Source organism: Solanum verrucosum, unplaced genomic scaffold, assembly GCF_900185275.1.
Source record: "Solanum verrucosum unplaced genomic scaffold, falcon-dt-bn FXZP01000182.1, whole genome shotgun sequence".
NCBI classification, from domain to species: Eukaryota; Viridiplantae; Streptophyta; class Magnoliopsida; order Solanales; family Solanaceae; genus Solanum; species Solanum verrucosum.
This window is the reverse complement of record NW_026020378.1, coordinates 1,570,810-1,588,659: the sequence shown is the minus strand read 5'-3', so window position 1 is coordinate 1,588,659 and position 17,850 is coordinate 1,570,810. Positions and strand designations below refer to the sequence as shown.

The window sequence follows — 17,850 nt, the reverse complement described above, 5'->3', positions numbered from 1 at the left end:
ACATTGCTGAAATTTCTTATCATCCTTCCCATTCCCTCATTATTTTCAGTCCAGTAGCTGAAACAATGTCACTGGTGAAGAAAATCAAGTTTTACATTGTAGCCAACACCAAACTTCTTATTTATGATACAATGAGGGTCTGTTTATGTATTGCCTTTTCTTTTTCTTGATCTAAAGATACAATGTAAGTCCTGCAAGAACTCCCTGATCAGAAATCTAGCAGTTTCCCCATTAGAATGGCTTGGGCTTTTCTGGCTTGCTTTTCTGGTCCAATGATGAAAACCTGCACCAAAGCAATCCTAAGATGAGACAAGTAATCGACTTGATGAAAGCCTGCATCAAACAACTACACATGTACTACTGTAGGACAGCAATTGGAAATGCTTTTAAGAAGAAAAAAAGTTGACCTGTTTATTTACTTAAAGACCTTTCAGGCCAAAAGTATCCGGTCAATACCATAAATTGAGCAACCCAAAAGTAATTAAATCTAGTCAACAACTTTGCAGAAACAGTAGTTAAGGTGGAAAGTCAAAACTATTTGCAATTTTGCATCTTATATGAGGGGTTCACACACAGAAGCAAGGATACAGACAACCAACCACCTGAGGATCTAAAATGGTGCACAGTGAACTTGGTTGCATGGTCTTGTTTATGTTACCAAAAGAAAAACAGCATGTGTACCAAATATTTTTGGTGGAAAAAGACAATTTCAAGAGGTACAAATACAACAGCATTCAATGTTTGACAACATAGCACTAACCTTATCAGGAGGACCTTTAGCACCTCCTATGAATATTTCAGCACTGCAAATGATAAGATTGTCAAATTGAAGGAGAGTTTTTACCCCCGATGGGAAATAAGGCACACATTAAAAGCTGAAGAAAAGAAACATACTCGCATGACTGCTTTATCGACAATATAGAAGCTCCCCTTCTGCCAATAACACGTCCCATTTTCCCCGGGGGAACATCAACAACAGACAAAACTTCTTCCTCAGGGATACATCCGTCAGCAACAATATTTTCTGCAATCACAACCCACCTATTATTAGTAAGTTCGCTCTAAAGGTACAAGCATAAGACTTTCATCTGGGACAGAATTTCTTTAGTCTGAATTCTGCACCCCAGCAATGGCAGATTTAGATGTATGTCTGTGTTAGTCATGTAAAACAAACATCTGCATGGTTCTTGAACTGAACAACTTATGAGACATATTTCATTGCTTTATCAAGTTAAATTTTCGTGACAACCATTAATAAAAAGGTACTTACAAAATTTCAACCTCAGGACTAGACAATTTTAAAAGTGGTGTTTCATAAAAAGGTACTTACAATACAACTTTTACCAACATGCTTGCTATAGCTGCCTATATGCTTTAATCAATCAAATAGGCCCCTAAGTTCCAAATTAGTTGAAGTCATCCATATAAATCCTTCATATCCACTTCACTCAATTCAGGTCCACTCCACTACTAAATAAATTTATCTTTTTAAGACAAACTAGTGGTTCTAAGTATCACATTTACTCCTATATACCTATAGGCTCAAAAGATTAAATTCATTTCCATGAGATAAACCATAGATGATTTTTATATTTACAGCAAGCTTGGGGTTGAACCATGTAAAGCTAACAGAAATTCTTTCCATCCTTTTTTTATTTGACCTTACATCTCATAGGCCATAGCCAAAGAAAAATCTTGAATTTCCGAAAAAAACACCCCAATGAAATACACATATGCCTGAATTACATGTAAAAGTCAACAAAACCAGCCAATACTGAGAGAGACGGGGAAGAAATATACCTGGAATTGGAGGTAGAGGCGGCCAGTCTGCAAAATGATTGTCATTGATGCAGAAACAGCGACAATAGAGGGCACCACGGACAGCTAGGTTCCATAAGGACTTGTCATTCAGCTTTTGCACCATCTTATGGTATATATGGAGAAGAAATCGGACGTCATCTGCAGCAGCACGGATCATCTGTTCAGACAATGGCCTATATGTCCAATACTTGGGGTCCTGGAAATGAGAAAGTCATAATTAACCAGATAAAGTTTAAGCAGATTTAGTGACTGGAAAACTACAAAAACATCGATATTCAAGGAAAGAAAAAGACATGAAAACAGTATAGTAATTCTACTCCTATTTGTTTATTTGCTGGTTTTAGATGGAAAACAGGGTCGGAAAAATAATTCATCAGCTGGACGATCTCACAGTTGACCTACTAATTTATCTGACTCATCAGAATTTTTCGTACATGCTACTATTTGACACTTACATAATGCCGCTGGATGAAATGAGAAAAACATAGTTGAGACAAATGATGACTTTTCCCAGAGTAATGAAGGGAATTCAGACAACATGAGAAAGGTTCTTCCATCTTTTAGCCACCATAAAAACTAACCAGGAAAGAGAGATAACAAAACAGAAGAAAACATAGAACCTCTTGCTTTCCTTTTTGGCTAGGACCTTTGGCACAAGTAGCAGAATCTTACTACTCAACATGTGAAAGAACACATCTCCAATTATTTTCTTAGGCAAGTAGATAAAAGGAGACAAACTTGGGGTGTTCATTTCCTTCCTTCTAATTTTGTAGTTGGCTCTCCAAATTGAGGAGCAAAATGTTGACAAAGCCCCCCATTTTTCCTTAGAGGCTGAAGTGCTCATATTAAGTCTCTAACTACGAGAAATGGATCCATCTTTTTCCTTGACATACCCCGTAGGAATGGGTGTGGTTTGGTTATGGGTACTTCATGCAAATTCTTCGAGATACACTAAAAATTAGTTTTCTTTTTTTAAAAAAAAAGCTGCACATACCCATATCAGTTATCTATGCACACCCAAATCAACTACATATCCGTAAACAAATCCATGTAACATAGGTCTCTAATGTAAATATTGCTACACAAGGACACAAATTAATCCAAGAAGAGTACACCAAAATGGAAGCAATGAACATGTTCAAAACAAGAAAGACAACTTCTCTTTGCTGATGTGCAAGCAAAATTTTGACTAACCTGTCTCAGAAGAACTCTGACTTCTTCTTTCTCATCATAAGATACTCCTGTCCAAACAATCAAGAAGATGTTCAGTTCCCAGTTTCCACAAATCAAATCTAAATCTGCTCAAAACTTACACCAGAGTAGAGAAGCACTAAGTTTACGACACAAACACAAGAGAACACTAAATACTGCACCAAACTCAAACTGTTCCTATCCTTGCAGCTGCTTTAGTGTGGGTATAAACTATAAAGTACACAAAGAGTAAAGGTTCATTTCTGTAAACAAGTTATATTAGGATAATTATTAAGTGGGGATTAAAGTACAGGGATCAAACAATGACGGGATTATTTAGTGGATATACTTGTATTGGTAGATATTTAGTTCATTGGACTAGAAATGGGACATTAAAAGGTATAACATAAAACTACAAATTTGGATGAGGAATTACATTTCGACCATAATTGGATACAAAGAAATGAGTATCTATGTCACTCCTGTTAAAGTAAAATTGCAGCCTATTATCCACAAATAAATTAGAATTTATATAAAACATGTATTATAACAGTGCCAAAATAATTAAAGGTAGTTTGATGAACTGTTTTTATACCCAAATCACTTAGCCAAATCTATTCCAGATAATCTACAACTAAGACAACTATCAGATAATTAATTATGGTCTTTTTATAGATTTAAGACTTGTTATGTCTCCCATCAGGCCTTCCACCAAGCCAAAAGAACATAGAATACTCATACATCAGGATTTCTCCAACAATATAGTCCCTCTGCTGATGAAGAAATAAGAAGAGTCTGTGGGGAAACAATTTTTTTTATCAGCTGGTAAAACAGCAAAAGAAATATATGTGTTAGTCTCCATTGCAAGTCAAAGATCCCATTTTCTAGAGAAGTATACAGAAAATTCACAGGAAGTGACAGCAAATAAAACGGATACGCCTACTCTTGTAAGCTGGTTGGTGCATTTGAAAGTGGAACAAACACAGAGCTGGAATGCTAGAGATCAGGGCCAAAATATCAAGATCCTCAAGCTCGCAGATGACATCAATTTGAGCGAAGGGAAGAAAAAGTGAAATTTTCAAAATTGTAAAAAAAATGTAATGAAAGAGTCCAAAAACATTACAACAACAACAACATACTCAGTATAGTCCAAAAAACATTAAATCCACAAAAAAATTCATAGGCAATAAAGCCACACAGTATAGTATTAAAGGGATACCAAACAACTTGAATACAAGCTCCAGTTGATGGAACTCATAAGTTTCAAGATAGTTACATTCTTTTAGAAGGCAGCATGGTAGTTGTGATAATTTTAGTTCTGCTAATGAGGTTAATATTTCTACCTTGGAACTTGTTATCTAATTTATAGGAAAAGGCATTCATAAACATGATTGTTTCCACTAGATGTTATGTTTCCTTCATCCTTGCTTTCAAGCTCATATCTATGCAGCAGAATCCACAGAACAGGGTTGCAAAATTTCAAGCCACACGTAAGCAAGAAAAGATTTAAAGCAGAAAGATCAATACCACAATAACGTGGGTCAGCAAGTAGACCAACAAATGATATGTGACAATCTGGGACCCGTGCATGTCCTTCTTGTTCATTGATCAAAGAATATGCAATCTGCTTGAGGGGAGAGTATAAACGTTAGCAATCCAAGTATATCAAACTTGTCATAACCATACTACTCCCCATTTATCACTTCCAGACAAATAAACCCTAGCTAAAGTCAGCTAACATAATATCAATATTGAATTTATAAAAAGAATGGACATGCAAAGGAACATATTTTGGGAAATATAAACAGAAATATAAGAGAACAAGTGATGAAAGATGTGACTCGTTTGATCCTCTATGTTCTTTTGAATCAGTCAATTCAATACACATAACATGCAACAACCATTAACCACATCACCTACCAGTTGGGAAGAAGAAACTACCTTGAAACCTTAAGAATAAAGAAGAGGTTGAGGAAAGAAAACTAAATGAAGGGCCCATGTGGTGAATAGGAACAAACCAAACATAATTGAATGGACTGAAAAATCCAAGTTTTAAATTTACCCTTCACAATACTTGGCAGTAAGGCAGTAACGCAAAATAGGCCCCTCACAAAGCAGCCGGTATCATCTTACTTTCCATTTTAGTATATTTCAAGAACAATGTCACTATCTACATGTAGTAACTCTCTAATTTCAAGAATCCCGCATGACATGTTTAAGATCACAAGATTCAAGAGTCTCCCTCGCTTTCTTAAACTCTATGCCTAGTCAAACTAAAACACAGAGTGAATTGGATGGAATAATTTTTTTATTAACCATAGGGCTTTATAGTCACTTGTAAGCAGAAAGCCTGCAGAAAATCTGAGTAAATATTCAACAATTAAAATGTCTCAACAACCTAAGATATCAAACAAAAAAATAAAACTTTGACGAAGTAGTAGATTCCTCATACAACTAGACAACTAATTATTCAACCAAAATTATAGCAGCAAACACAATAGTCAAAACTCCTCCTTTGCTTTATTTGCTTCAGTCTACAAAGGCTGTTCCTCCTTGATTGGTGATTTTTTTACTGTGCTTGAGAACTGAGAAATTGCAAGGGGGTGGTAGTAGTAATAGTTTATCTTCATCACAACTTTCATAAATCATAGGCTTCAAAATAAGACTTCATTTCATGAATGAATTTGACATTTTCACCAGTGAAGGTTTTTGTGGAGCATTCAATGAAAAACTGCTGCTTGCCATGTTGAAAAATATGGTTAAACGAAATAAGGTATGAGTTAAAATTGGTTTCAAAATGGTTCTTCTTGAGTAAAAACTCACACATCCTATGATATAAATTGAGGCTCTGCTATCGTTGTTGGTTTTTTTATAAAGATGGAGCAACAAGGAGGTTGAAAATATGTTTAAAAATTTGTCTCTTCATTTGTTTTATTAACCATAGGATTTTAAATAGCCATTTGAAAACAGAAAATCTGCAGAATAATATAACCAAACAACTAATAAGTCTCAACAGTATCTAACAAAAGTTTAAACTTATACTACTAGATTTCTAATGATGATTCTAATGAATAATTCATCAATGACAAAGTAGTGGACAAAGTCTACAATTGAACAACTAATTATTCTAGAAAAACTGTAGCAACAAATACAACATCCAATAATTCCTCCTTCACAAATCATGTGACCTACTCTTTGATCATCCTCCAAATATTCTCGACCACTTTCAGTATCAACAAACTTGTCTACGTCCGATATTCAAACTATATAAACGACCAATACATAGTATTAGCTCTAGTTTTGTCTTTCAACAAACATGTCAATCTATATACATCTTAACTATTATTTATAATATATACTACTAATAATTGTATTAATTCTACTTTCAACAAACTGCTCCAGCTTCATACATTTCAAGTTTTCAACTATTTTCAAAACACATCTTAAACTAACAGCATGTGTAAATTAAGTATACTGAGAAAACTTCAATTGAAAATTCTTGCCTGTGTATCCACAACATTGTGCAACTTTATGCCAAACTGAAAATACAATGCCTGAAAGAAGAATGAGCAAGTAAATTAAACATGCTACAATGCTTCAAAATACAAAGAATTTGAAAAATAGAAGAAATCAATAAGTGACCTCACTATCTCGTTTGCAATCATGAATAACTTTTGTGATGTAGTTAGACTCGAGTGCAGGCTTACAAGCTTGGACAACAGCCTCCCCACCTTGAACAGCATCAACCAAATATATTGCATCCGGAAACGCAAGCTGCACAAACAAAAGTTTATCAACTGGAACCTTCTCTTTTTTTCTTGGGTTAGATAAGTGTTATCAACTGGAAGCATTATGAACACCAGGTTAGGCTGCAACTAGCATTTTTTGTTTTGATCTAAAATAAGCTAGAAGAAACAAGCGGGGAAATTTAATAGCAAATCTGAATATGCCACAGCCTTAGAAGCTCTTTATGGATGATGAAGCCTCCAATCCACCAGACAAGAAAAAAAGAAATTAGACACAAGGATTCAGAGGCCCAATTATTTAAAAAATCAGTTTTGAAGGCAAGGATACAAGCACAAGGATTAAATTTAGCACAAGGCACATTTAAAATGACTTTTAAGAACTCCCAAAATACACTTATTCCAATCTAAATGACTCAATTTGACTAATATGATGATTTGGAAGAATTCATAATTTAACATGTTGTAATTAGTTTGAGCCTTTGAGGTATAGCTTTGACTTAGTAGGAAAGTCAGGGTACTATGTTAGGAAGATATCACATCAATGCTAGAAAAGCCACAGTATTGCCTATCAACCAATAAATAGTTGAATACAGTAAATTTATAATGAATTCTTGGAGACAGTTAAAGAGGGGGCAAAGTCAATTGAAGCAAACCAAAAAGGCAGTGGAAGTTAACTGCATTAGGAACAGTTGGAACTTACATAAATACATAAAAAGTAAACATTGGAAATGCAGGGAATACAAAAGTAGCAAGAGAAGAAGGAAACAAGAAATAAGATCTTTAAAAAGAATACACGCTGCTACCACATCATGAGATTTTTTCAAATTTAGAATAAGAAAGTCTACAAAGAAAGTCAGACCAATGTAAAACTGGCAACATAAATGCTTAATAGCAGCAAGTTACACTTGTTAAGGCATGTAGGTACTCTAACCCCAGCACTTCACACTCATGTAAGTTGAGGATTGACTTCTAATAATATCCACATCCCTTTTTCATCATCCACTAACTTTCCTCCTTGAACCTACTTTTGTCATAATTTTCGACATAGCAAGATGTTCTGAAATTCAGAAAATGGAAAGCCTGATGATTCCACTTACCAGCAATTATTTTTGGGTGCATTTGGACAGAAAGAAACCGAAGATGTTTTGATGGTTTATCAACTCAAACATTTAGTTGGAACTATCTCACTCCTGTAAATAGTGCTCACTACTTTCTAGATTTTGTTAGCTCCCTGATCTTAGCTTAGATATTCTGTACTGGAGCTATTATCCGACTCTTTGTACTCACTGCATCTTCTTGATGCATTTAAATGAAACTCTATTCATCAATAAAAGAAAGGAAAATGTAAAGCCTAAACGAATTCAGACAAATGCAAATCTGGCTATATAAAAGTTTTATCACATCAAATACACTTTTGAAGGCATATAAGTTCTCTAATCCCACCAACTCTCCACATTACCCCATTCGTCAAAGCAAAGAATCGACTTCTAAAAATAGTGATCTCCCTTTCTCCTTCCTTCACTAAAAATATCCTCTATCATCTCTCTTCGGTCACATTTTTCAACTGCTTACTCTTCAGTCCACAATTGGATGTTCCTTCAGTGAGGGTAAAATGAGTGAGAAAAGAAAGGAAGAAGATCCAACGATACTAGCTGTGATATCTCAATGTTGAACATGCTGAAGATGTCAATTCTCATATTTGTCTTCGAATTCATCTATTCTCTTCCTTCTCTATCAAACATAAAATCTCCTAAACACACAGCAGATCACAGATGAAAACAGCCAAAACAGATTACTAACAATGGCCACCTTAATTACATTGCCTGCGTATATCGTGATATCTTAGACCACCATGAGAGAATGTACGAGGTAAGAAAACCAGCCTAATCATTCCCTCCCAAACTAGGATTACCACATAAAATAAAATGAAACTTTTGAGCAAAACACCAAGTTTGAATTCTACATTACAAGCTCAATTCTGTAAATATGGCTTTTGCCTGCCCCAGTGCTTTCAATAGCAATGTTACCAGTTTCAAAAAAAAAAAACATTACAAGCTCAATAAATTCAAAGGCTTACCAGGTCCATGAAAAGTATGACCATCAAATTGAGTTAAGCAATTTCATTAATCTAGAGCTGTATGGATTACAACTTCTCCAAGGGTCCTTGGGACCTCTTTTCACTAACCTCAAAATATTTCATAATTGCATACCATGTAACACCATACTTCAACTTAAATGAGAAATCTAATTCGAAATTTTAAGGCGGAATGACACAATGTATATTCAGATTCTAGATTTACCTGCATAATACAGAGAGTCCCATGGCGACAAAGATCAACACCCTCACAATCAAAACCAATCACCAGTTGTGTCTCAGCAGAAGGTTCCAAGAATTCAACCGGTAGTTCAGATGGATTAGTGACAACATGGATTGGCACTGTAGAAAATTGTGCCTCTTCCCCTTGGATTTTTTCACCTAGGAAGACCAACATCAAATAACTTTCAGTTTTCATTTCACATTCTCCTTTACTTTTCCTTTTCCTTATAACAAAATTTTAGGTCAAATACCACATGCCATTGTTACAAACATGCAATATTCATAGCTCGGAATATATCTATACAAACAAGAATCACATAAAAATAGGAAGTACAATGGTTAAACAATATGCAGCATCTATACTAAAACAGGAAAACAACCAGCAAGTCACAAAATCCCATTGGAATAGTTAAAAAATCTAAAAACTTCGGACTTGCCTATATCCATTGATGCAAAACCTTCAAAACTAATGCGACCACAAAAAGTACCAGAAAACGCATGAAAGTAAAAACCTAATTTCATGAAAATGGAGAATGTAACGCCCAAGAAATCCAAAAAAAGAGAGACAAAAACAAAGAGTTTTGATTTGATCGCTAAAATCAGGAATTTGAACAGATTAGAGGGATGAGATTACCAGGGTCAGGAGGCAAAGTTTGTTGAGTAGACGCCATGTGATCGGAGCATCCAAGCAGATCGGCAAAAGTTTCAGAGGGAAATATTCATTTCTTTTTGTTTCTGTTTATGTGTAAAGTTGGTTATTTATTAGAATCTTGAATGAAGATTTGTCTTGGTGTGAATCTTGTTGAAAATAAGGGATGGTCTAATTAATCACTTTTTCCTTATTTTACTTGTAGATTAAGTAGTCTTCAACTCAATTATTGACTTATTTTCTTTGGATTTGAATAATGAATAATTTAATATTGCTTGTTTTGAATTATCAAGAAACTAAAAAGTTTTTAAAAAAATATATATAAGAATAACAATTCTATAAATTGATAATTTCTTAATTAATAACGATAATACATAAATATGTCGTTTAATTTGGTCTCATTTTATATTTGTGCCCCCCAACTTTGAAGTACACACTTAAACTTGTATGAAGTTTAATGAATAAACACACATGTCATACGTGGCATCTTACATGGCAATTTGTGTCCTACCTGTAATATGTCACATAGAACTCGTGTGTCTATTTGTTCAACTTTATACACGTTTAAGTGTCTACTTGTGTAATCCAAAGTTGGAGGGCATAAATGTGAAATGAGGTTAAGTTAAATGACACATTTATGTATTAATGTTAGTGTTAGATAAGACAACATTGATATTTCTAAATTCTAACTATATATTACGATACATTGGAAAAGTTGAATATAACTTAATTATATATGAAGTATACATTGATTATACATGAAGTATATATTGATGAATTCAATCTCGATCAACTTAAAATCACCTATAAATAGTCACAAAATTTAGATATGAAATCCTTTCAATGTTTTTCATCTTTTGATATATAATTCGCTCAAAATGATTCACCTTTTCAGTACGTTAAATATAAAAGAAGCAGAGCTGTCATTAATGGCGAAATTGTAAGGGAGAAGCACAATATTAGGCTTTTGAAAATTGGGCCAAATTTTGTGTAAAGCAAAGGGCTGAGTAACCCTTTAGCAAATTATGTGATATCCGAGATTAATTTCTTCATCTGATTCTTCAATTATTGCAAAAGTTATTTTGTGATTTTCATCATCAATATCTTCAGTTCTTCACTATCAATTATTTGGTGAAGAAACACATTTTTATCTTCTCTCAACCCATGCTATGTTGTCCAAATTTATGTGTACCATAATATGATGCGACTTGTTTCGTTAAATGACTCATCAATTGTCATGTCAGAAAAGGGTATTGTTGGACATAAAAAAAACGACATTTTTGATATAATAGGTGAAAGGAAAGCATTTTAATACTATTTACGATACACTAAGAACATCTTCATTCTTCTCCATTAGTATTATAGATTTTCAAAAAGTATATAACAATAATCTAAAAGATACATGAATAAAAAGGTAAAAATTACAATTTCTGGAAAGAATTATTTGAAAGAAAAGAGAATATATTACAACTCTTCAGTATACAACAGCTGAACTAAGCAATCACTGGGCAAACATACAATGTAATTTGTAGGTATGCTTATCTACATAGTGGCACAGCAACCAAATTAAAATACAGCTATTACATACTTTCTGTAGAAAAGATACAACAGATTGACTGAAACTACTACATTTAGTCTGGATGAGCAAATGGTCATATTCACAAGGTAAGCTACTTATAGATGTGTGAAACCTAAGTCATATTGTTTTCTCTCTTGTTGTATAGACTGAAATATCCGAGCCACGGATTCTGTGGCAGACCTTGCATTGTGAGGTACAACCTTGATAACTCTTGCTGGATTATCAGGTACACAAGCCTGAGGGCTACCATCACGGTTGTCAGTAACTGGAGATGTGGGAAAAAGAGAAAGCATGTTTCTTCCTCCTGTGGCCGTTTCATGAGTTCTCTCAATAGGACTACTTGCAGTGCTGGCCGGTAGCTCATTATCTTTTGTGGTTTGAAACCTCACAACATCCGGGAAGTTATCATTCTTCTCATTTAGAACATTACTTGAGTCCTGATGTTGAATGTTGAAGTTATCAACCACTCCAGATAACTGCTGTTGTAAACCAGGCAAGGTAAACTGGTTTGATTCTTCAGTAGCAGGTGATGAAATTGGTGGATTCATGACTGGCATGCCATATTGCCGAAAGTAACCATGACCAGTCGGAGGTGCAAAAGGAACTCCCATACCTTGATAGTGAGGATTAGGAGCAGGAACTCCATATGTTGGAGCAAAAAAGTTCCCCATTGTTGGAGTCGATCCTGCAGGCCCACCTCCACAAATAGGACTCGTGAATTCAGGTCCAGGGAATGGTTTGTATACAAGTCCTTCAGAAGGAGACATCACTGGGATCAACCATTGGTGCCCGGGAGGATGTTGGAAGCACCAAGGACCCGCATTAGAATCATTTGTTACAGGCGTTGGCAGTGGATTTCCTGAGAATGGTTTGTGGCTAGAGAGTTGACTACCATTTTGCACAGTAGAGAGAGATGCCTTTCCCACTGTGCTTTCGGCAGAGTATTCCATCCTGAAGTTAGGCTTCTCAGAATCATGCTTGCGCTTCAGAACACTTTGAGATTCTCTAACAATACAGTCCAATGGAAGTCTTTTGACAGACGAACTCTTTAAAGGTTTGCCTAAATAAGTAGGATCTTCGAGCGAACTATTTGGTGACCCGGCAATGAGCCTTTGTACCTATTAAAACAACAGGTAAAAAATGCATGAGTGACGTATTAATGCACGAAAACCAGTATACATAGATCATATATTCATATTCAGCCACTGGAGTTGCTTTACCTTTATTAGTCGATGCAACTCGAACACTTGGACTGCAAACACTCTTTGCTGGCTGTACCAAAACAATGGAGATAGAGTCCGTTAAAAAAGAAAAGAGCAAATAATAAATGGAAAGAGATTATCTCTTCAAATGCATGAGGTCAAAAGTATCTACTACATTAAATATAACAAGACAACTCAAAAATCATTTTGAAGAGACTAAGCCACACAACATATTAAGTGTCTACAGTCAATGAACACCAAATGGTAATATCGTAATCTGCAAAGAGGTAGTCTTCAATACGTATGCAAAAAGAGAAGTTCTGCACTAGTCCACCACAGTAGTATTATCTTAAAGTTCAAACCAAAAAATGGCACTAAATTTATTTCTCATATGCAAAAAAACATGTCATATTCACATGAACTGATGTTCACAAAGCTTAAAATCCCTAGCGGAACCTATGCCATGACTAAGATATGTTTGGAGACTCCTCCTACTTTGTAGATGATCAACATTTTTACCGAAATATAGCACATATAGTCTTCTTTAAAGCCATTACCCTTCATAGTTTATTCCCAATTAACACTGCTAGTTGCCAGAGCTATCTTCTTATCACACCACTGCCACCACCATAAACGGGTTACTGTTCCCAGAAAGAGTGGTTTACAAGCCAAGAATAAGGACACAGAGGAAAAAGAAGTCCCAGCAGAATATAACAAATCGACAGTCAATACTCAATAGAATGATCCAGTGCCAGCCAGCTCACCTTGCACAAAGTATACGATCTAGCATGGTCCCCACAGTACTATATATGAAGGTGATCCACCGCTGAAATCCTTCAAGGGCTGTTGTAAACGATAATTGCCACTTAGTGGAAACCATCAGACAGCATCTAGAGAGATAGTCATACAACTCCTACAATCATGCCATATGTTTCCTTTAAGAATTGGTTCAGCCCCAACGCATGAAAAGCGTGATACCAGGGACAGCCTTAATTCGGCATTATGTACTCCAGCAATAGGATACCACTGACATCTCTAAGAGAATATAAAAGCTACCCAAAGTAGTATTCTAGAGGCTGGTTCCCATCCAATTGTGCCTAAATATAGCAATACTGTATCAAATCTAGATCACAAAGACAAACTCTTTCTCCCCCTTATTGTTGGATAATAGATTGTTAAGACTAACAAAAACAAACTCAGGCAAGCAAATAGGTGAACAACAAATGCTACAAGTTCAAGATTGTTATTCGCACCCATTTACACACCGAAACATTTTTTTTTATAAAGACTTACATACCTAAATATGTCACTCAAAATTCATCAATTGGCAAGATACGGCACAAAAAGATCATTTGGACTCTGGAGATATTGATGGACAAGTCATGATTAAAAACATAGCAGCTGAGAAATATATATGATATTAAGCAAAAGGTACCAACGAAAAGAAGTGTCTGGTATACAAACATCCTTTGTATTCAACACATGCTTTAAAACTGCACACGCGCAATCTTATCTATTGAATATGAAAATATATCAGAGAGCATACCCTTATATTTATAAGGACCATGAGGATGCATACAAGGGGGGTCATTTTGTCTCGCTCTACAAATTATGATCATAGTGGGTAGTATAACCATCAGGAAAATGAAAGTTAGTCTAAAGAAAAGCTAGTCAATAAAATTTCTCCACCCAACTGACAAAAGGAATACTACATATTGATTGTTTGCATGATCTGACAAGGATATTTAAATGTCAATCTGAACGCAACACGAACTTACTTGACAATTGCTCTTCTGGCTTTCCAGAAACGCTTTAGGCCAATTATTCCTACAATGTCATCAGGAGAGATGTCTGTTCCAGATATAGATTCCACTCTGGAAGTCTCAGATAAGTCGTCACCTCGGTCCAAATTTCCTGTTTGTAATGATTTGTGTGCCTTATCTTCCTGGGATTCCGTATCATTAACAAGATCATTAGCAGTTAACTGCTCTTCTGATATAAATTCTTTCCTAGGATACGAACTGTCATCATATGTAACCTTAACAGGTTCAGGTATGATAGTACAACCAACCTGAGGATCCAATCTGCATTCTGGTCATTAAGAAAGGTTGGTCTTAGGTAATGTACGGAAGTCATTAGAAGACTCATATATTGGTGTGAGATGCAAAATTTACATCAACTTGAATCAGAAGACATTCTAGATAGTTTACCCTTGGATGCAGAGTTTGAGGTTGTTTTCTCTCTACGAACAAGAGTACATTTGGGATTCTCCTTGTTTTGGCTATTGCGCTGTTGTCTCAAAGTTAGATCTGTAACTCCTTCCAACTCTTTATTAGGACAAAACACTGGACCAGAGGGAGAGAGCTTTTCCATATCCAGATTATGACTCTTATTGGCATGACCAAGCTTGGAATTAACAAAGATGGGGACCGTAAAGTCATCCTCTTCTGTTCTCTTTTTCAATTCATATTGTTGCAAGAGAGTACTGGGATCCGAACTGTGGCCAGGTGGTTTATCAGCTAGATGTCTAGATGGAGGGTGTTGTAAAGGGAAATATCCACCTCTGTCATGCCCACTCCCCTGCAAGAAGTAGTTGCTTCAAGTCAGCTTGCAAATTCAACCAACCAGTAAATTAACAGCTATTGATGAACTACACGGTCAATGAATATAGCCCCAAAAAGAGATGGTTTAACATCAAGAAACCTCTAAAAGCCCTGCAGTAACATCACTACACAGTTTAAGAACATAATTATACGGGACTGTAAATGTCAAACCCACATTTTCACTGACCCCTACAAATCCAAGGAAAAATACAACACTGACACAGCTAATATTACATCTTTTTGATGGAAATATGAACTCCCCAAATTAAGAAATCAGGCACATCCAGATGATGATCAGCACAAGTTAATACAAAAAGAGAAAATAGTTGTACTCATACAGAGAAGACAATTGACCCTTTCATGATATGTCAAGTGATGCACTTAAGTTTAACCAAGTGAAGTGAACTCACTACATTAACATATACACCACAACAATAAACTACAAGATTTTCTTTCCTTGTAATCTCTAATTCTTGAAACAAAAGCTAAAAATTCAAACAGAAACCAACTGTAACACAAGAGGTATGCTAAATAATTAACATCCAACAACCACTCAGAACAATAAATCAAACTACAGAAAATTCAAAAAGACCCTTGCAACACATATCTTGTTCACATAGGTGTGAGAACTTATTCTACCTGACTTGAGGATGGAGGGCCCATCTTTGAAGTATTGTTAGGGTCAAGAGGCAAAACCCCAGAGTTGAATCTCTGAGAAGGTATACTGAGCTGCTCATATAGAGCCATCTTATTCCTTGGAGGTGCTCTTGGACCTCCTTTATCTGTATCATTAACATGAAGTCTTGGAAACATAGGCCCCATAACCTTCTCTTCAACTTTCCCTCTCTTCATATTTTCCTCTACAGTTTCATCAACACGCTCCAAATTAACTAATTTACAAGCACCACCCCTCAAGAACACAAAAAGATCAAATTTTTCTCAGCATAAACAGTAAAATCTAACAGATCAAAACAAAAAAGTCAGTTTCTTGACTGCAAAACAACACAACAAAGAAACCCACCAAAATTTCAAGCCAACAAAGAAAACCCACCAAGAAAATCACATAATTCCACCAACTCAGAACCCAAAACTGACTCTTTCACCTCAAAATCAAGCGATTTCTGAAATATCCTCAAAAGACAGGTACTTTGAACAGTAGAATATCAGCAGTCGGGAAATGATAAGAAGCAAGAAGAGCCAAGCAAAATTAAAGTGCTCAAAAAACAAGAACTGATTCTCAGAAAAAAGGGGAATTAGGGATTCCAAAAATGTCAAAACAAAAGATCAAAGGGGGAGGGGTACAAAAGTGCCCAAGTGGGGACCCAAGTTATGGATAGAGCATAGAGAGAACCTAGAAAGATTGTTTATTACGTAGATTTTTAAAAAAAAATTATTGGAACAAAAGATAAGATTTTCTAACGCTTTTTAGTGCAACTTTTGTCTCAAGTTTCAAGATCAATTTGGATACGTCAATAAGAGTTTGCTTTAGGTAATAAACAATTGGCGGGAAAAGGTGGTTTGGTAGGACGTATTAGAAAATATATACATTAGTTATAGTATTATTTAATAAGTTTTTTGATAGAATTTTAAGCTTACATATAATTGTTTTTTGAGTAAATTTTAGGAATAACAAATATAAAAATCATATTTGCGCTCTATAGCTACAGTTTTGCTATTTGTGCTCCATAGCAAAGCATTTAATTTGTATATATCGCAGCAATTTGTATAAAGCGAGCGCCTATATCTATGAAAATTGTGTTTGTATATATGTATATGTTCTTTGTGTTATGCTAGAGTGGCGAGCAAAATTAGGAGAGAGAGGAGAGAGGCGAGCGAGAGAGGACAAAGAGTGGAGAGAGGTGAATTGTATATGTATATCGGTTATATATATATATAACTACTATGTATATGTATTAATGATTGTGTTTGTATATCTGCATAAAATTTGAATTTGTATACAATTGAATCGAGTTAAAATATTTGTATTTGTATATCAAATCTCTCTCACTTTATACAAACACAAATTATACATTGTATTTGTATCATTTGTGTTAAAGAGAGAGAGAGAGAGAGAGGCAAGAGAGAACTAGGCAATGAAAGATTTGTATTGGTATAATTATAAGTGTATAGGACGGAAATATATGTATTTGTATATACAGTCTCTCTCACTTTATACAAACACAATTTATACATTTGTGTTTGTATAGAGTGAGAGAGACGAGGGAGAGAACTGAGAGTGGCGAGCGAGATTCAGGGGAGAGAGGCAAATGACAAAGTGTTTGCTGCGAATTGGAATTAAATGAAATTGTAGCTATTCCATTTATTTTGAATTAATAGTTTGTTATAATGCACAATTTTTCCTTGTTTTAATTATACATTCTATTCAACATTATAGTGTGCATAATTATTGTAGGGAAAATAACGTGGAAAAGAACACATATACTAGTTAATTAGCTAATATAGTTATAGTTTGAATTAATTACGGATCGCAACTTAATTTTAGTTGTAATTACGTCACTTGTCCTCTTTTATACATATACAACTACAAATTATACACATATATACAATTATATGACATATATAAAAATACAATTAGCCTCTCTCCACTCTCTGGTATTTCTCGCTTGTCTCTCTTCTCTCTCCCAATCTCGATCGTCTTTCTGCTCCATCTCTCAATCTTTCTCGTCAGATATACAAATACATATGCATATCAATTATATATATACAATTATCTGACAAATA

The 17,850-nt window shown here is 35.0% G+C and overlaps 2 protein-coding genes across 2 annotated transcripts; both read right to left on the bottom strand.

Annotated features, from left to right (window-relative positions):
• Positions 1 to 3: 3 nt before the first annotated feature.
• Positions 4 to 9,834, bottom strand: LOC125838492 (uncharacterized). Its single transcript, XM_049517525.1, has 10 exons — positions 9,710 to 9,834; positions 9,059 to 9,234; positions 6,655 to 6,786; positions 6,516 to 6,566; positions 4,540 to 4,636; positions 3,016 to 3,062; positions 1,801 to 2,017; positions 895 to 1,024; positions 761 to 803; positions 4 to 283 (listed from the first exon to the last, which is right to left on the bottom strand). The coding sequence occupies exons 1-10, from the start codon at positions 9,744 to 9,746 to the stop codon at positions 209 to 211; spliced, it is 1,005 nt and encodes a 334-aa protein (XP_049373482.1). The 5' UTR covers positions 9,747 to 9,834; the 3' UTR covers positions 4 to 208.
• A 1,342-nt stretch (positions 9,835 to 11,176) lies between these two features.
• Positions 11,177 to 16,436, bottom strand: LOC125838745 (protein EARLY FLOWERING 3-like). The gene is made up of 5 exons (XM_049517786.1): positions 15,748 to 16,436; positions 14,716 to 15,085; positions 14,284 to 14,596; positions 12,524 to 12,575; positions 11,177 to 12,421 (listed from the first exon to the last, which is right to left on the bottom strand). The coding sequence occupies exons 1-5, from the start codon at positions 15,958 to 15,960 to the stop codon at positions 11,399 to 11,401; spliced, it is 1,971 nt and encodes a 656-aa protein (XP_049373743.1). The 5' UTR covers positions 15,961 to 16,436; the 3' UTR covers positions 11,177 to 11,398.
• Between the last annotated feature and the right edge of the window lie 1,414 nt (positions 16,437 to 17,850).